Source organism: Aquarana catesbeiana, linkage group LG01 (genome assembly GCF_042186555.1).
Source record: "Aquarana catesbeiana isolate 2022-GZ linkage group LG01, ASM4218655v1, whole genome shotgun sequence".
Lineage (NCBI taxonomy): Eukaryota > Metazoa > Chordata > Amphibia > Anura > Ranidae > Aquarana > Aquarana catesbeiana.
In genome coordinates, this window is record NC_133324.1 from 516,829,604 (window position 1) to 516,843,851 (window position 14,248).

Sequence of the window (14,248 nt, forward strand, 5' to 3'; positions counted from 1 at the left end):
AGCCAATTAACCTACCAGCATGTTTTTAGAGCATGGGAGAAAACTCACGCAGACACAGGGAGAACATGCAAACCCCATGCAGGTAAGGTCATGGTTGGGATGCAAACTGATGACCCTAGTGCTGCTAGGTAAAAGTGCTAACCACTTAGCCATTGTGCTGCCTTATGTACATAGTTACATTGGTCCAAACATCTTCAAGTTCACAAATCTCAAACAGAGTACAACAAACTGCCCATGAATTGAACCTGACAAGATTTACTCATTGCTACTAATCGCATCACTGACATTTTAACACTGGTAACCAATTTAAAACATCCATCTTACCAATCGTTCAGTGTTCGCCACCTCACTCTGCCAAACCCTCCACTGGCTTCTGCTTGCCCAGCAAATAAAATTCAAAATACTATCAACAACACATAAAGCCATTCACAACTTTGCCCTGACCTACATATCCAAACTAATCTCAAAACCATCCTCTTTGCTCCTCCCAACACCAACTGCTCTCACTTCCTCCACTATTTGCTCCAAGGACTTATTCATCAACTGGAACACTCTACAACAATCTGTTTGACTTTCTTATACTGAGTTTGCCTTTAGGCGATCCCTGAAAATTCATGTCTTCAGAAAAACCTATCCCACCTCCACCTAATAAACTTAATTTTTACTTTTTCTGTCAGCTCATTCCTCACAGTAATTACCTTTCTTATTGCTTGACCCTCTCTTTTAGATTGTAAAGCCTGGTACACAGTGTAAGGTTTTTTTTGTGGGGTGAATGAAAAAAAATTTGAGAGATCGCCTCATTCAGTGCGATCTCCACCACTGTGCCTTTGTGTTCTCAAAGGGGATTGTCCCCCTCAATGGCTGCCAGTGCTGATCGGATGCGGGTTGAATGCTGGTTTGCCAGCATGCTCATTGGACAGAAGCCAGTTGTGAGACCTGCTTCTGTAGAACAGACAGCTGTACACACAAGCCAATTTTCAGCCCGTGTGTTTTCAAGGCTTAATGTGGAGGTAAGCTCCACTTTTAAACTTATACCTACAGGTAAGCTTATAATAGGGCTTACCTGTAGGTACAGCGAATATCTCCTAAACTTGCACTGTTTAAGAGATATTCACAAGCGATGCTGCCGGTGATGTCACTGGCGCATGCGCTCTGAAAGGACAGCATAGACGTGCTGTACCTTCAGAGCTCCGTGCTGGAGTCGGATGCTCCATGCACATGTGTAGGAGTGACATCACCCCAGCTCGGCCATTCATACAGCTGGAGCCCATAAACCCAGAAGGAACACTGGGTGAAGATGTCAGGTATCCATGACAGCAATGCGCGGGAGGAATCCGCTTTACAGGTCAGTCTGTCACAATGTGCTATTATGTGGTGCATACTAGTACATTATGACTTAACCCCGCAGGGGGGCCCACTTAATTTTTATTTCAGTGTTGTTTTTTTACCGCTTTAGACTCGCATGAGCAGGGTCCTGAACCCTCTTGTAATAAGTTGTATTGTAACTTCTGCGAAGGGTGGTATTAAAGGCTTTGCCCTCCATGGATTAGTACTGGATTGCTTTAAGTTTTCTGGCAATGTAATTCATCACTTCTGAGATTCACTGATTGGTTTGTCTATTTCAGATTGTGAAGTCCACCCGTGTAAATCGACGCAAGAACAAAATGGCACTGCGCTGGGAAGCTGGCCTATACTCCAATGAGCCAACTGAGTAGCTCAGAGAAAGTAGCTGGACCTTGCAGTGGTGTGCATGTTAAAACTGCTGTTAATTTATTGTGTTTTGCTAAATTCAAAAGAATGCCAAAAGAAAGATGGATTACTGTACTGTGCCTTAAGGGGAAATCCTTGAATATTGAACATTATGTGCCTGTACAGAGATGATCCCTGTGAAAATCAGTGCCAGATTTTTCATGCAGCTGCCCTCAGGCTGCCACGGTTGTACTGCACTGTCCCTATGATCCAAGGATGGCCACTTGTCATTTCAGTAGTGGCAACTGGTAGCTGAACTGCTGCGTTACAAGAGAGCAAAGCTATAATTTACATTGCAATTGGAAAAGTTTGGATTGCCAGTGGCAGATACTAGTAATATAACCTGTTAACTTGCTGAGAGCCATTGCCGTTTAAGAGTTTGACACTGTTAAAACCTTAGCCACAACCAGATCTTGGTTGTGCTGTGTAACCCAACTAAAATATCTGATTTATATGAGAGTTCAAATCAAGACAGCTTAAAGAAGAAATCCAGGTATGGCATTTTTTACATTTAGTTGCATTGATTCAGCGAGGACCACTGTAACTATGCATATACCATACCTGTGGGATTCCTCTAGAAGCTGGAAAACACTGAAGCAGTGGCGGCTGGTGGAAACTTTTTTTTGCCACAACCCCCCGGTCAGTAGCACTTACCCCATCACCGGTGACTTCCTCTGCTCAGCAGCCTCCCGTTCTCCTGCTCTCCACGGGTCGCAACAGCGGCGGCGGCGGCTTCCGTTTTCTCCCTCCTCCTCAACGGCCAATCAGGAGTCTTCTCTTTTCAGCCAATCGGAAAACGGTCTCACACCTGCTTCTGATTGGCCGGATGGAGGATCAGTGTTTCAACAGCGAATATTCATTCGCTGTTGTAACACACCTGGGTGGGCTTCATTCACATTCTCTGCGACCTGAGTCCACCCTATTTTGAAGCCTATTAGAGCTTCTGGCTCTAATCAGGTGCTTCAAAAAAAAATCTGGCCGTTGTAATAGGGGGAGGCCACGGCAGCCAATGATAGATTCATGCATAGCATGAATCTATCCATTGCATATAGGGGGTGGCCTGGAAAGAGGGGGTGGCGCCCAGGCACCCTTAGGGAACAGGCCACCACTGCAGTGAAGTAGACAGATCTACTCAAGTGATCTCTTCTAGCTTCTGGGTCCCGTGCCGAGCGGCTAAAGCTGCATTCTGAACACAGGAGGTTGGCCACACAGCATGGGCACCATTCAGAGAATGCTTTGCACTTTCTCAATGAATGCAAAGTATTCTCTGATTGGATTAGGTGGAGAGGCGAGGCAGTGATGGGGCTGGTATGACAAGATCCAACACAACCTAGAGGTGTTGGAGCATTGCCTACTAGAACAGTCCAGAAAACTGGCCATAACAACAAGGTTTAAGGTGCTGCTACATGTATGTGCTGGCACCTCTACCTCTAGGTGCCTGTAGCAGTTTGCCCCCTTCCTCCCAGTGACAGAGCCATTAGCTGTGTAAATAAATGCGTAGCTGTAGTTCTACTGCATATCAAAAGAAACAGAACCTAAAGAATGGAATGTTAGGAGAGATTTTTTTTTTTATTTAGATAATGGTCAGGAAGCCTCTTTGGACCATACTGATATTAATGTATATAGAAAGGTAAAAAAAATAATATGATCATGTAAATGGCTTCTAATAGATGTGTTAGTGAAATAACATACCACTACAGATCATTCATAAGCATTACCCATTGGCTTGATGCAGTGGACTTTATAGCTGAATAACTAAGTCAAAGTGCAATAATGGTGATTGGTGATCATGTTATTATTGCCATCTACTGTAAATAAATGTATTTTGTTGTATAGTTACACTGCTATAAATCAAGTGTCAGCTTCAGAGTGACATAAGGTTTATAGAGCAGTTTTTTGACAAAGAACAATACATTTAAAAGATCATTAAGCTACCCTGGCATAAAGAGCTACTGGTGCAGTTCTTGGAAGTTCTCTTGCTTGTGAAAAACTGGATATGTTTGTCATTGTCTACTATGCAGCATTTGAAGGTCATTGTCAGCAGGCAATTTACCCTACAGCATGCTTACCAGAGCTTGTTTGCAGTGTTTGCCAGGTGAACTATATAAGGGCCAGTGTCTCTTTCCAGGACCATGGAATTATCTCAATTGTTTTCTGTGCCTTTAAGATTCTAATTTTAAAGTAGGATCCTGGCCTTTATTAAGAGAAACACTGAGCATAGAAATTAATGTGTGGTAGTGTTCACTATGTTATAGTAGTACAGTATCAGAGAACCCCAATTAGAAGGGGCTGACCTGTTTTTCTTTTTTTTTATGTAATCTTGATTTATGACAACAAAAATGACAAATTATAAGGATACACATAATGAACGTTGTCCTCAACATACTGAGAGGCAGGAATCAATTACACAGATCAATACAAGCAGTAGTAGGTCGTGAACATCTTTCCAATGCCAATGATGACCTTTCCCAGAAGGGGGATAGACTACCTAGCTGGCATAGAGGCTACCTAGGCTTGTGGTGGTGTGGTTAGGCGAGCATGTATTGCCTCATGGAATGAGTGACCATTCTAGATTTCCGGGTTTAATGAAAGGCCCACTCCTGCATGTCCTCAGTGGAGAGGGGGATTCGGGGAACCTCCATCTGACCCTCTCCGGCTAGTATCTAGCCCATGGACATGCAAGAGAAAGACATTGCACCTTTATGGGTTCCGTCTCCATTATAGTAAAGAGAGGGAGCATCAACCATTATAAAAAGTTGGCCTAGTAGTAGTGAAGTGCCCAATTTCCACTAGGTAAACATGTGTGAATCCATAACATAACATAGAAACCAAAAAGTAAAGAAGACAGGGAAAATAAGAGAAAGAGGTAAGGAAAGAGAAGGAGGAGGCCTCTCCTCCTGGCACGCACCCATGTTCCTGCTGAGAAAATACACGTAATTGCTCACAACCGGCGCTCCGCTTTTCAAAGAAGATTAAGGTGTATTTACAGTGGTGGTCCTGTCAGTTCTGGGGTCTCTATCTTAGAAGGTTGCACTATGCTGAGCAATACGTCCCCTAAGGAAGGTCTCAGCAAGCTCCAATAAGGCGATATCCAGGCTGGAGGGAATAAACCCCATGTCGGAGGTGTGTTTTAGCCAAGGGCCCAAGTAGTGTTGAAACTCTCCCTAGTGCCATTGCAAGTTGTTACCCATTCTTCCGCTTCCCTAATCTCCTTCACCTTTCGGGTCCATTCCTCTTGACCAGGCACATGGGTCTGATTCCAATAGATAGGGAGCAGGCGTTTAGCAGCATTCAGGAAGTGTGGCAAGGTGCTCTTCCTATATTGGCTATCAGGCATAGGAGAAATATGGAAGAGGAAGTGCAAAAGAAAGAAAGGGATGTTGATGCCTAGTATGTCCTGTATCTGAGTTTTAATTTCCTCCCAGAAGAGCCTGATTCTCAGGCATTCCCACCATAGGTGAAGTAAAGTACCACAGAGGCCACAGCCTCTCCAGCAGCGGTCGGATATGGAGGAGTAGATTCGGGATAGGACAGCCGGCACCCTGTACCAGCATGTCAGTATCTTGTAATTGGTTTCTAGCGTTCTGGACTCAGTGGAGCTAGAATGTGTTAGCTGGTACAGGTGAGCTAGCTGAGCCCCGGAGAACTCCCTCCCTAGGTACTTTTCCCATTCCCTGATATAAACCGGCTTAGTCCCTGAAGCGGCTAAGCCCAATAGTTGGTATGAACCCATGCAAGGCATGGGTTCATCCGCGACAAAGAGAAGCTCAAAGGGTGTAAGCTGAGAGGTAGCGCTAATGGGTTGACCTTGCCTAGCAAAAAAGTGGCTGAGTTGTTTATGTCGCCAGAAATCCATTGGGAAGCTGCCATGGCGAGCCCTAAGGATCTCAAGAGTGGGGAGTCTACCGTTCTCCAGGAATATGCCACAGCAAGCATTAGAATCATCCGTCCACTTCTTAAAGAATGCTATTTGTTCTCCTGGGGGAAACCAGCAGAAGCCCCCAAGCGGGGCCAGCGGGGACACAGGGTGGGCCAGGGATGATCCTATCCTAGACCTAATGTGCCTGGGTCATTAAGTTAGGTAGCGTCTGACAACCCCCTGTGTTCCCTAGCCAGCCACAGAGCATAAGCTAGGTCTCTACCTGCCAGGCATTTTTCCAGGGATACCCAGAGCCTGGATCGGTTGTGGAAACGCCAGTTCAATATCCCCTGGAGAACGATAGCACTATAGTACCTCCGAATATCTGGTATACCTCAGCCTCCGGCCCTCTTTGAGCGTTTCAGCACTCTCATAGCTATGCGGGGTCTCTTTGCACTCCATACAAATTCTGAGAACATGCTAGTGATTGATGAGAAGAAGGTGCTTGGCAAAGGCACCGGTACCATCTGCAAATAGAAGAGCACTAGCGGGAGAACATTCATTTTAATGATATTCACCCGCCCAAGCCAGGTAAAAGCAGTTTTAGTCCAGTGTTTGGGGTCGTTTCTGACCAATGCCAGTAAAGCGGGGTAGTTACTATGGTAGAGAGTCTCAAAGCAATCAGTTAGTTGCATACCCAGGTACTTTATGGAGGACTTAGCCCATGTAAAGTGAAGGGGAAAGCACTATCGGTAAGCTTTCTGACTTTGAATAATTCATTTTAAAATTGGAGAGAGCCCCAAACTGGTGAAGTTCCTTCATGAGGTTTGGCAGCGAGATCAGGGGTTCCGTTAAGTGGAATAGAACATTGTCTGCATAGGCCGATAGTTTGTGCTCCATGTTTGCAATCATTAGCCCTTTAATGCTTGGGTTAGCCCGTATTTTGCGCAGCAGCGGTTCTAAAGTGAGGGCAAACAGGAGGAGCGAAAGGGGGCACCCCTGTCTCGTGCCATTCCTGATCGGGAATCTAGGGGGAGAAGAGGCCATTCACCTTGACCAGGGCACTGGGGGTGGAATAGAAGGCCATGATCTATGTCAGCATGTAAGGACCTAGTCCCACGGTCTCCAAGACCGCTCTCAGGAAGGACCAGTCCACCCGGTCAAAGGCCTTCTCTGCGTCTGTTGAGAGGACGAGGTGTGGACCCTGTGCTGAGCTGGTGCAAGCCCAATGGACGAGGTGGATAGCCCTGAGAGAATTATCGCAGCCTCCTGGCCTGCGATAAAGCCCGTTTGATCTAGGTGTACAATGTGGGGAATAAGGTGTTTCAGGCGGTTAGCTAGTATTTTTCGCTAGAATTTTAACGTCCACGTTCAATAGAATCCTTGCCTTACTTTGAAAGCACTGTAATGTGGGCTAATAAAGCTTCAGAGGGGATCGGATTTCCTTTGGCTATTGAATCAAAGTAACTACACATAGGGCCGATAAATAGGGGGAAGAATGTACTATAGTATGCCTTTGTGTATCCATCATGGCACGGGCTCTTCCAATTGGGCAGTGATTTTATTGTCGCCTCGATTTCAGAGGGCGCAACAAGGAACTCCAATGTCGTCCTTTGTTCCTCTGACAAGGAAGGGAGCCAGAGGCTGCCAGATGACAGATCGTCTAGAGGCCCTGGTCGCAGATGACATACCTGCATCCAATGAATAAAGTAGTGCGTAATAGTCACAGAACAGAATGGCAATCTTAGAGGAGTGTTAGACTGCCCCACCAGAAGTGGATTGGAGTTTGTGGACGTGGGTTTGAGCCCGACGTTTCCGAAGGGCTCTAGCAAGCATCCTACTGCACTTGTTACCATACTCATAGTTTTTATGAGAGAGGTAACGAAGCTGCCTGCAGACTTTGCAGTCCAGTAGGCGTGAGAAAAGTTCTCTTAGCTCCAGCAACCTCTTTAAAGCCTCTGGGTCCCCGTGACGCTTATGGCAGAGTTCCGCCTGTTGAAGGGCTTCCAGGACTTTCTGAAAGTCGGCCTGCCGCGTCCTCTTACACCTGGCCCCCCGCAAAATCAGCTCACCCCATATCACTGCCTTGTGTCCCTCCCAAATCATCCCTTCACCCATATCGTAGGTAGCATTCTCATTAAAGTAGCGTGTTAGGGTATCAGAAACCCCTGCCACCACCGCAGTGTCATCCAAGAAGTTCTCATTTAGTTGCCAAGACCATATACGCTGGGCGCCGTGCGGTAGGGTAAAAGTGGCAGACACTGGCGCATTGTCTCTGATGGTAATATTCTCTATGGATGCTGCCTGCAGTAGCTCAAGGGTAAACTGGTCCACGAAGAGGAGATCTGTACGGGTTTATACATCATGTGCTTTAGAATAATAGCCGTAGTCCCTAGTTGAAGGAAATAGTACCTGCCAGCTAACGAACAGGAGGTGGGATTGGAGGGTTTTTCGAAATCGCTTGAGGAATGCGTACGGGTCGAGCAGTTATGGGATGTGTCAAGTAAGGGATCTGGGCTGACATTGAAGTCTCCCCCTAAGATCATATGGCCCTCTCTAAATTCAGTCAGTTGTTCCAGAGTGATATCTAGAAAGGCAAGCTGGTTAGCGTTAGGGGCATATACATTTGCAAAGGTGTATAGTGCCTCAGCTATTTTCCCCTTCAGGAAAACAAACCTGCCCAAGAGTCTGAAAAATATTCTATAGCTTGAAAGGGGCATGAATTGTGGATAGCTATGGCCGTACCTTTTGCCTTAGAAACCATAGAGGAGCTTAGGAACCATTGATTAAATAAGTGGGTGGGTAGTTTAGGTGTGGACTGGGAGGTAAAATGTGTCTCCTGTAAAAACAGTACCTGAGCCCCTAGCCTTTTCAGTTCTGACCATAGCTTGCTTCGCTTGTATGGAGAGCAGAGACCCCTAACATGAAGGCCCAGGGACACTGTCAGACCGGAGGAGCGCCACTGATCATGGCGTGAGCGATGTGATGGGTAGCGTGCCTTAGAGTATACCGAGTGGAGAAAAGGGAGGGAGCGGAGAAGAAAAAAAAAACACATTAACATATAAATCAACGCAATTGAACAGGTTAGAAAATACAACCTATCAAAGCAGGTGGAGTCTAACCGGCCTGCTAAAAGAGTAGTCAGTGAGCCAGGCACAGGGCACCCCTCAGCTGCAAGGAGGGCCCTGGGCCACGGCCCACTATCCCATATAGGGTTTACACCAAGTGTGGATAGGCCTACTGGGGGAACAGAAGCCAGCATGGGGAAAATGAAGAACCCACTCCCCTCCCACCGCCTCTACAGGGTATTAATAATCAAACAGGGGACGCCAATTGTTCATGTCCAGAGTCCAACATCAGGGGCGGAGAGAATATGTCGGGAACCTAAGGGAAACAACAGCGGTGCAGTCCCATTAGTGAAAAGTGAGTTTGGGACCAAGGCTTCCTGCCTGGACCATTGAGGCTAGGAGTGGTTAGGCCCAGAGAGAGAGAGGGCACTGGAATCGTCCTGAGCCATAAGGGAAAGTTCCATCAGTCTCTGGTGGTAGATGGGCCGGGAGAGGCACTGGTAGTCTGTTGCCTCAAGAGCGACCTTTGCCTCTTGCGGTTTGCCATGGCAGGGGGAGGGAGAAAGCAGATAAATCCGGGTCTCCCCTCCAGTCCGGAAAGTCTCCTTCTTTAAAGCAGAGAGGAAGTATGGTAAATCATCTTTACTGCGTAGTGTAACTTGTCGCCCATCTTTCAGCACTTGCAGGCTAAAGGGGAAACCCCAGTGGTAGGTAAGGCCTGCATCTTGAATGGCCATTAGCAAAGGACGTAGAGCTCTGCGTTACATAAGGGTGCGCCTGGAGAGGTCTTGATAGAAAAAAAATTTGCCCCATCAAAATCAAACTATGGTTTGTACCGCATTTTTTTGCATTATGCGATCTTTCGCAGTGTACTTATGGAGCTTAAAGATAATGTCCCATGGGGACTCAGGATCCTGTGAAGGCAGTTTCAGAGCTCTATGTGCCCAATTGATTTCTACCGGAGCAGTGTCTAGAAGCCCCAATATTTCCCTAAACACTCTGACCATGGATGGGATGATGTCTCTGGGTGTAGTGGCCTCTGGCATGCCGCGGATGCGTATATTAGCGCGTCTGCTGCGATTTTCAAAATCATCCAGCTGGGATATCAGGGCCTCCATTTTATGGTCTTGTGCAGTGCATTTTTCCTGCAGCATAACGATGTGGGGGAGGGTGTCATCAAAACGCTATTCCAGGGTCTCCATCCTGCCCCCCAGGTGCGTGGTATCTGCTTTCAGCTGTGCAAAGTCCTGTGTGAAAGCCTTTTCTATCCTGGCTGTGAATCGCTCCAGGTCCTCGCTAGTGGGGAGAGACCAGATGTGGCGCTTGAGGTCGCCATCCCCCAGAAAGTCTGTAGGGTCAGGGCCATGCTCTAGGGAAGACACTGAGCCTGGGGATGCAGGGGGAGCAGAATCACTCACCGACCGCGGCAATGGGATCGGGGATGTCGCCATCTCAGGGACTGGAGACATGTTGCTGAGCGGCCTTCATCTCCAGCGCCATCTTGGGTCCTCCCTTCCTGGACCAATGGGTCTCCGGGAAGTATGTATCCAGTGGGCCCTGCCTCACCTGATCTGTCCTCAGTGGCTGGGAGAGTGCCCACAAAAATTGTGACATGATTGGAGCCGGTTTCAGCTAGATTTGTCCCCGTGTAGCTGATAGAAGCTGTGGTGAGAGCGGAGCTGAGGGAGATCATGTCCTCACTCCTCAATAGCTTGGCTACGCCCCCCGGGGCTGACCTGTTTTAAGGTCACCATACATGTCATAATTCGACTGTACAATCTTTGCACAGCTAACTTTAGATTTAATATATTTGACTATGATAACCAACCTAAACTATCTAAAAGAGATGGTAAAGTGTACTGTGTGTGGTGAGCTTAAAGAATAACTGAAGGCAAAACGTTTTGGGGGTTTTCTATAGAGTGGACAGTGATTAGAACACCTGTCAGTTTTTATTGCTGTCTGTGTCCCCGTTAAGGAGATTCATCCTCTGTCCGGTTTACCATTATCATTAAAAGTGAAAGTAAAAGAAAACCCAAATTTTGAGTTGTCCCCAGAAAAGTAATAGAGGGGAAATCTTCCAATGAGGACACTAGCTCTGGTGACCTAGGGGTCCCCAAGGAATTCCCTTCATTTGCAGTGATTTCCACTCACTTCCTGTTTGGCTATGAGACAGGAAGTGAAGGGAAATCTGCACAATGGGACACAGAGGGCGAGAAAAAATCTGACAGGGGTTATAACCCTCCGTTGCTCTGTCCAAAAATGAAAAAAGTTTTGCCTATAGTTCTCCAGAGAGTTTGTTGATATCTTGTCCTTGCAAAGTTTCCAATCCCATGAAAGATACACCCAAAAAGAAACCACAACAACACTTTGTTAAATAGTGAATTCTACAGAGTATTTCAAATTTGAAGTGTATAGTCATATTCTCAGGATTTGGATAGAGTAGGGAAGGTTTAGAAACCTTGCTCCTTTTGTATTACAGTATCTGTGTCTCTGCATGGTAGACCCACCCCCTCTATTTGTCCTGATGAGAAAGAAAGAAAGTGACAGGTAATCTAAAATTTTACAGTTGTCATCAGAAAGGGAGGGTAAATCTCCCAAGGTGAACACGTGTCCTGGTGACACCTAGGAGGGGCGCTCCCCTCACTTGGTAGCGAGTCCCTGTTGCATCTCCATGGTATACAGACACCTAAAAAATAAACTGACAGAGTTTGTGACCCTTCCCTACTCTATCAAAGAAAGCTAATTTTGGCTGTGAAATCTTCCAATGGGAACACCTGTCCTAGTGACACATACGAGAAAATATTCCTTCACATTGTAGAGATTTTTTTTTGCATCTGCATTATATACAGACAACCAAAAAAAAACTGAGAGGTTTTAAATCTTTCCTACTCTATCTAAAAAAGTAAGTTAGACATTCTTGGCTGCACATAAATATATAAATATTTATTGTTGGTTAAATTCTAACTTCAGGAATTACAAAAAAAAACTACCCTTGCACTGGCTTCCCATCCCCCCCCCACCCTGCAAGGGTTAACTTAACCCTTACATTTGGGAGATAAGGAATAAGGTATAATACCTAGCTCACTCCTCACTGCTGTCGCTCTCCTTTGCTTGGGGTTGTGGGCACCCATACAATGAAGGGCAATTAGACCTGCATTGTATTTAATGACATCATCATGTGACTGCGGCCTGGGGAGCCTAAGAGAAGAGGCTACTGGGCACCAGTCTAAGATTGAGGGAGTCTGCCAGAACAACGTAAGTATTACAGCTTTTTCACCATTCCCTAAACTAGAGTTAACAAGCATTTATCCCTTGCAATGTGAAGGTTGTGGGCATTTCCTCATCATCCTTAGGTACAATGAAAAGCGATTGGCCCTGCACTGTACTCACTGACATCATCGTGTGGCCAATCCTGGAGAGCCTTAGCCCCGGTTCACACAGGGGCGGCACGACTTGCAGGTCGCCTCACCGAGGCGACCTGCACACGACTGCCACGGCGACTTGCAAAACGACTTCTGTATAGAAGTCTATGCAAGTCGCCCAAGTCACCCCCAAAGTAGTACAGGAACCTTTTTCTAAGTCGGAGCGACTTGCGTCGCTCCTATTAGAACGGTTCCATTGTACAGAACGGGAGGCGACTTGTCAGGCGGCTAGGTCGCCTGACAAGTCGCCCCTGTGTGATCCGGCACTTACAGGAGAGGCTTCTGGGCACCTGTTGCGCAGATGGAGGGAGTCTTCCAGAAGTAGGGTAAGTATTACACATCATTCCTTTAATTTCCTTATGCCCTAGACTAGAGTTAACAAACGTTTGTCCATTGCAGAGCAAAGGGGTAGCTTTTTGGTAATTCCCAGAGTCTGGCTTTAAAATGATGACCAGAAACCTAAGGCCCCTTACAGACAGTGTGGGCTCCATTGGAGTCCGCCGGTTCAGCTGATCTCCGCTGAGCAGGCAGATGGCTGGTCCGTGTGGCTGGTCCCTCTTATGCAGAGGAGACACAGACACAGCCCGCTCTCCTCTTATAAACGGTTGGATATAAACGGACTGCCTGCCCCTTTACACCAGAGTGCCATCTAATCTGATCCAACAGACACATGTCTGTTGACACCTGCTGCTCCATAGAGGATACGATTGGGTCTGCCTGAAAAACTAAGTGTTAAAAGGTGTGTGAGAATTTTAATGGATTTTACAGTATTATTAAAAAAACTGACAGCTATGCTTAATCCATCCCTCTATTATGACTTACCCTATTTTGCTCAGACTGAGATACTTGATTTCAGAGTTTGACTACAGGAGAACTAGGAGCATTTTTACTAATTAGTTAATCTCACATTTATCAACCATCCACTACTGGTAACTCTTCCTGGTGCATTTGTTTTAAATGACAGTTATTGATTCACCACCAGAGAATGTTGGGTGAAACTTGCATTAACTGTTTTTTTAAATTTTGCCCCCCCCCCCCCCCCCCCCCAGTATTTTAGACATTATTGAGATATAGTAATGCTACCACACCTTTAAGTTTGGTCAGGCATCTGTACAGAACAAAGGGACTGATATCCAACTCTTGCTTACAAATGGATTCAGAAAGAAGGGGACTACTCCATGCTTCTACAAGGGAGTGTAAAAATCTTCATTAAATTTTAACTTGGGTAGTAAATATTCTTTAACTCTACAAAAGCATTTGGGTCTGTGTTTGTTCTTATGTTTTGAACAATAGGAGACTACAATTCTATGTTGTATCTAATACTAAGCAAATGTCATTACTTTAGTAGGAAATCTAAGGGCCACATTATGTGAGCTTCTTTTGTAGCAGCAAATTCTAGCATCCACAGAATTGTTCTGATTGGGATTTTTGTTAGGAAACTATCAGCTGCAGTTACTGAAAGTTGCAAAAATTCCAGTGTATCTGAGAGATAGATTTTTTTTTGTGTGTGGGACTAGCTACAAAACACCAGCTTCAATAGTTACCCATGTTATACAATGTAGGTGCTAGTGATCATGTTACACCAGCAATTTATAGCTGTAGAGAAAGAGGTATTGTAGCTGGCTTCAGTAAATAAAGAAAATAATTAGATTACTAGCTGCTGGAAATCTCTGCTACAAAATTGCAAGTGTGAAATGGCCCGTAGGGTAAATAAAAATGTAAACATTTTGAATACATATTTGGAAACATTTGAACTAGAAAAGTAAATTTATGGACTTGTTTGCACTTTAAGGGCTCCTATACAAGAATGGCTCAGCTCTTGCAACATAAATCCCAACATTTTCTATCCCTGCTTGTGCAGCCCAAGTGTTGTGTACAGCTAGATTCATGTCTATAGGGAGCTGTACACAACAGGAGAAATAAGACAGATCCCTGCCAGGTGGGTATATTAATCCACCAAAAAGGAAGAGCAGTATGCTAGCTCTGACTTGCAACCGTGAACATGCAGACCAAGTGAGAAAAATTAGCTGCACACCAACATCCGTCCAATAGGTTTATTGAAAGACTGTCACCAGGACAAAGAAAACAGGCCAAGGGGTGACAATGTTTACACATACATTGTGCTTCTTCTTTTGAAGAAGCACAATGTA

At 45.7% G+C, this 14,248-nt stretch overlaps 1 protein-coding gene across 2 annotated transcripts in view; it reads left to right on the top strand.

Annotated features, from left to right (window-relative positions):
• MISP (mitotic spindle positioning) overlaps nt 1-14,018 on the top strand; it is a 245,276-nt gene extending 231,258 nt beyond the window's left edge. For both annotated transcript variants that reach the window (XM_073594048.1, XM_073594047.1), the window contains one exon: nt 1,626-14,018. In XM_073594048.1, coding sequence (XP_073450149.1) covers nt 1,626-1,715 — 90 coding nt within the window. In that variant the 3' untranslated portion in view covers nt 1,716-14,018. The remainder of the gene's footprint in view (nt 1-1,625) is intronic.
• Nucleotides 14,019-14,248: the final 230 nt, after the last annotated feature.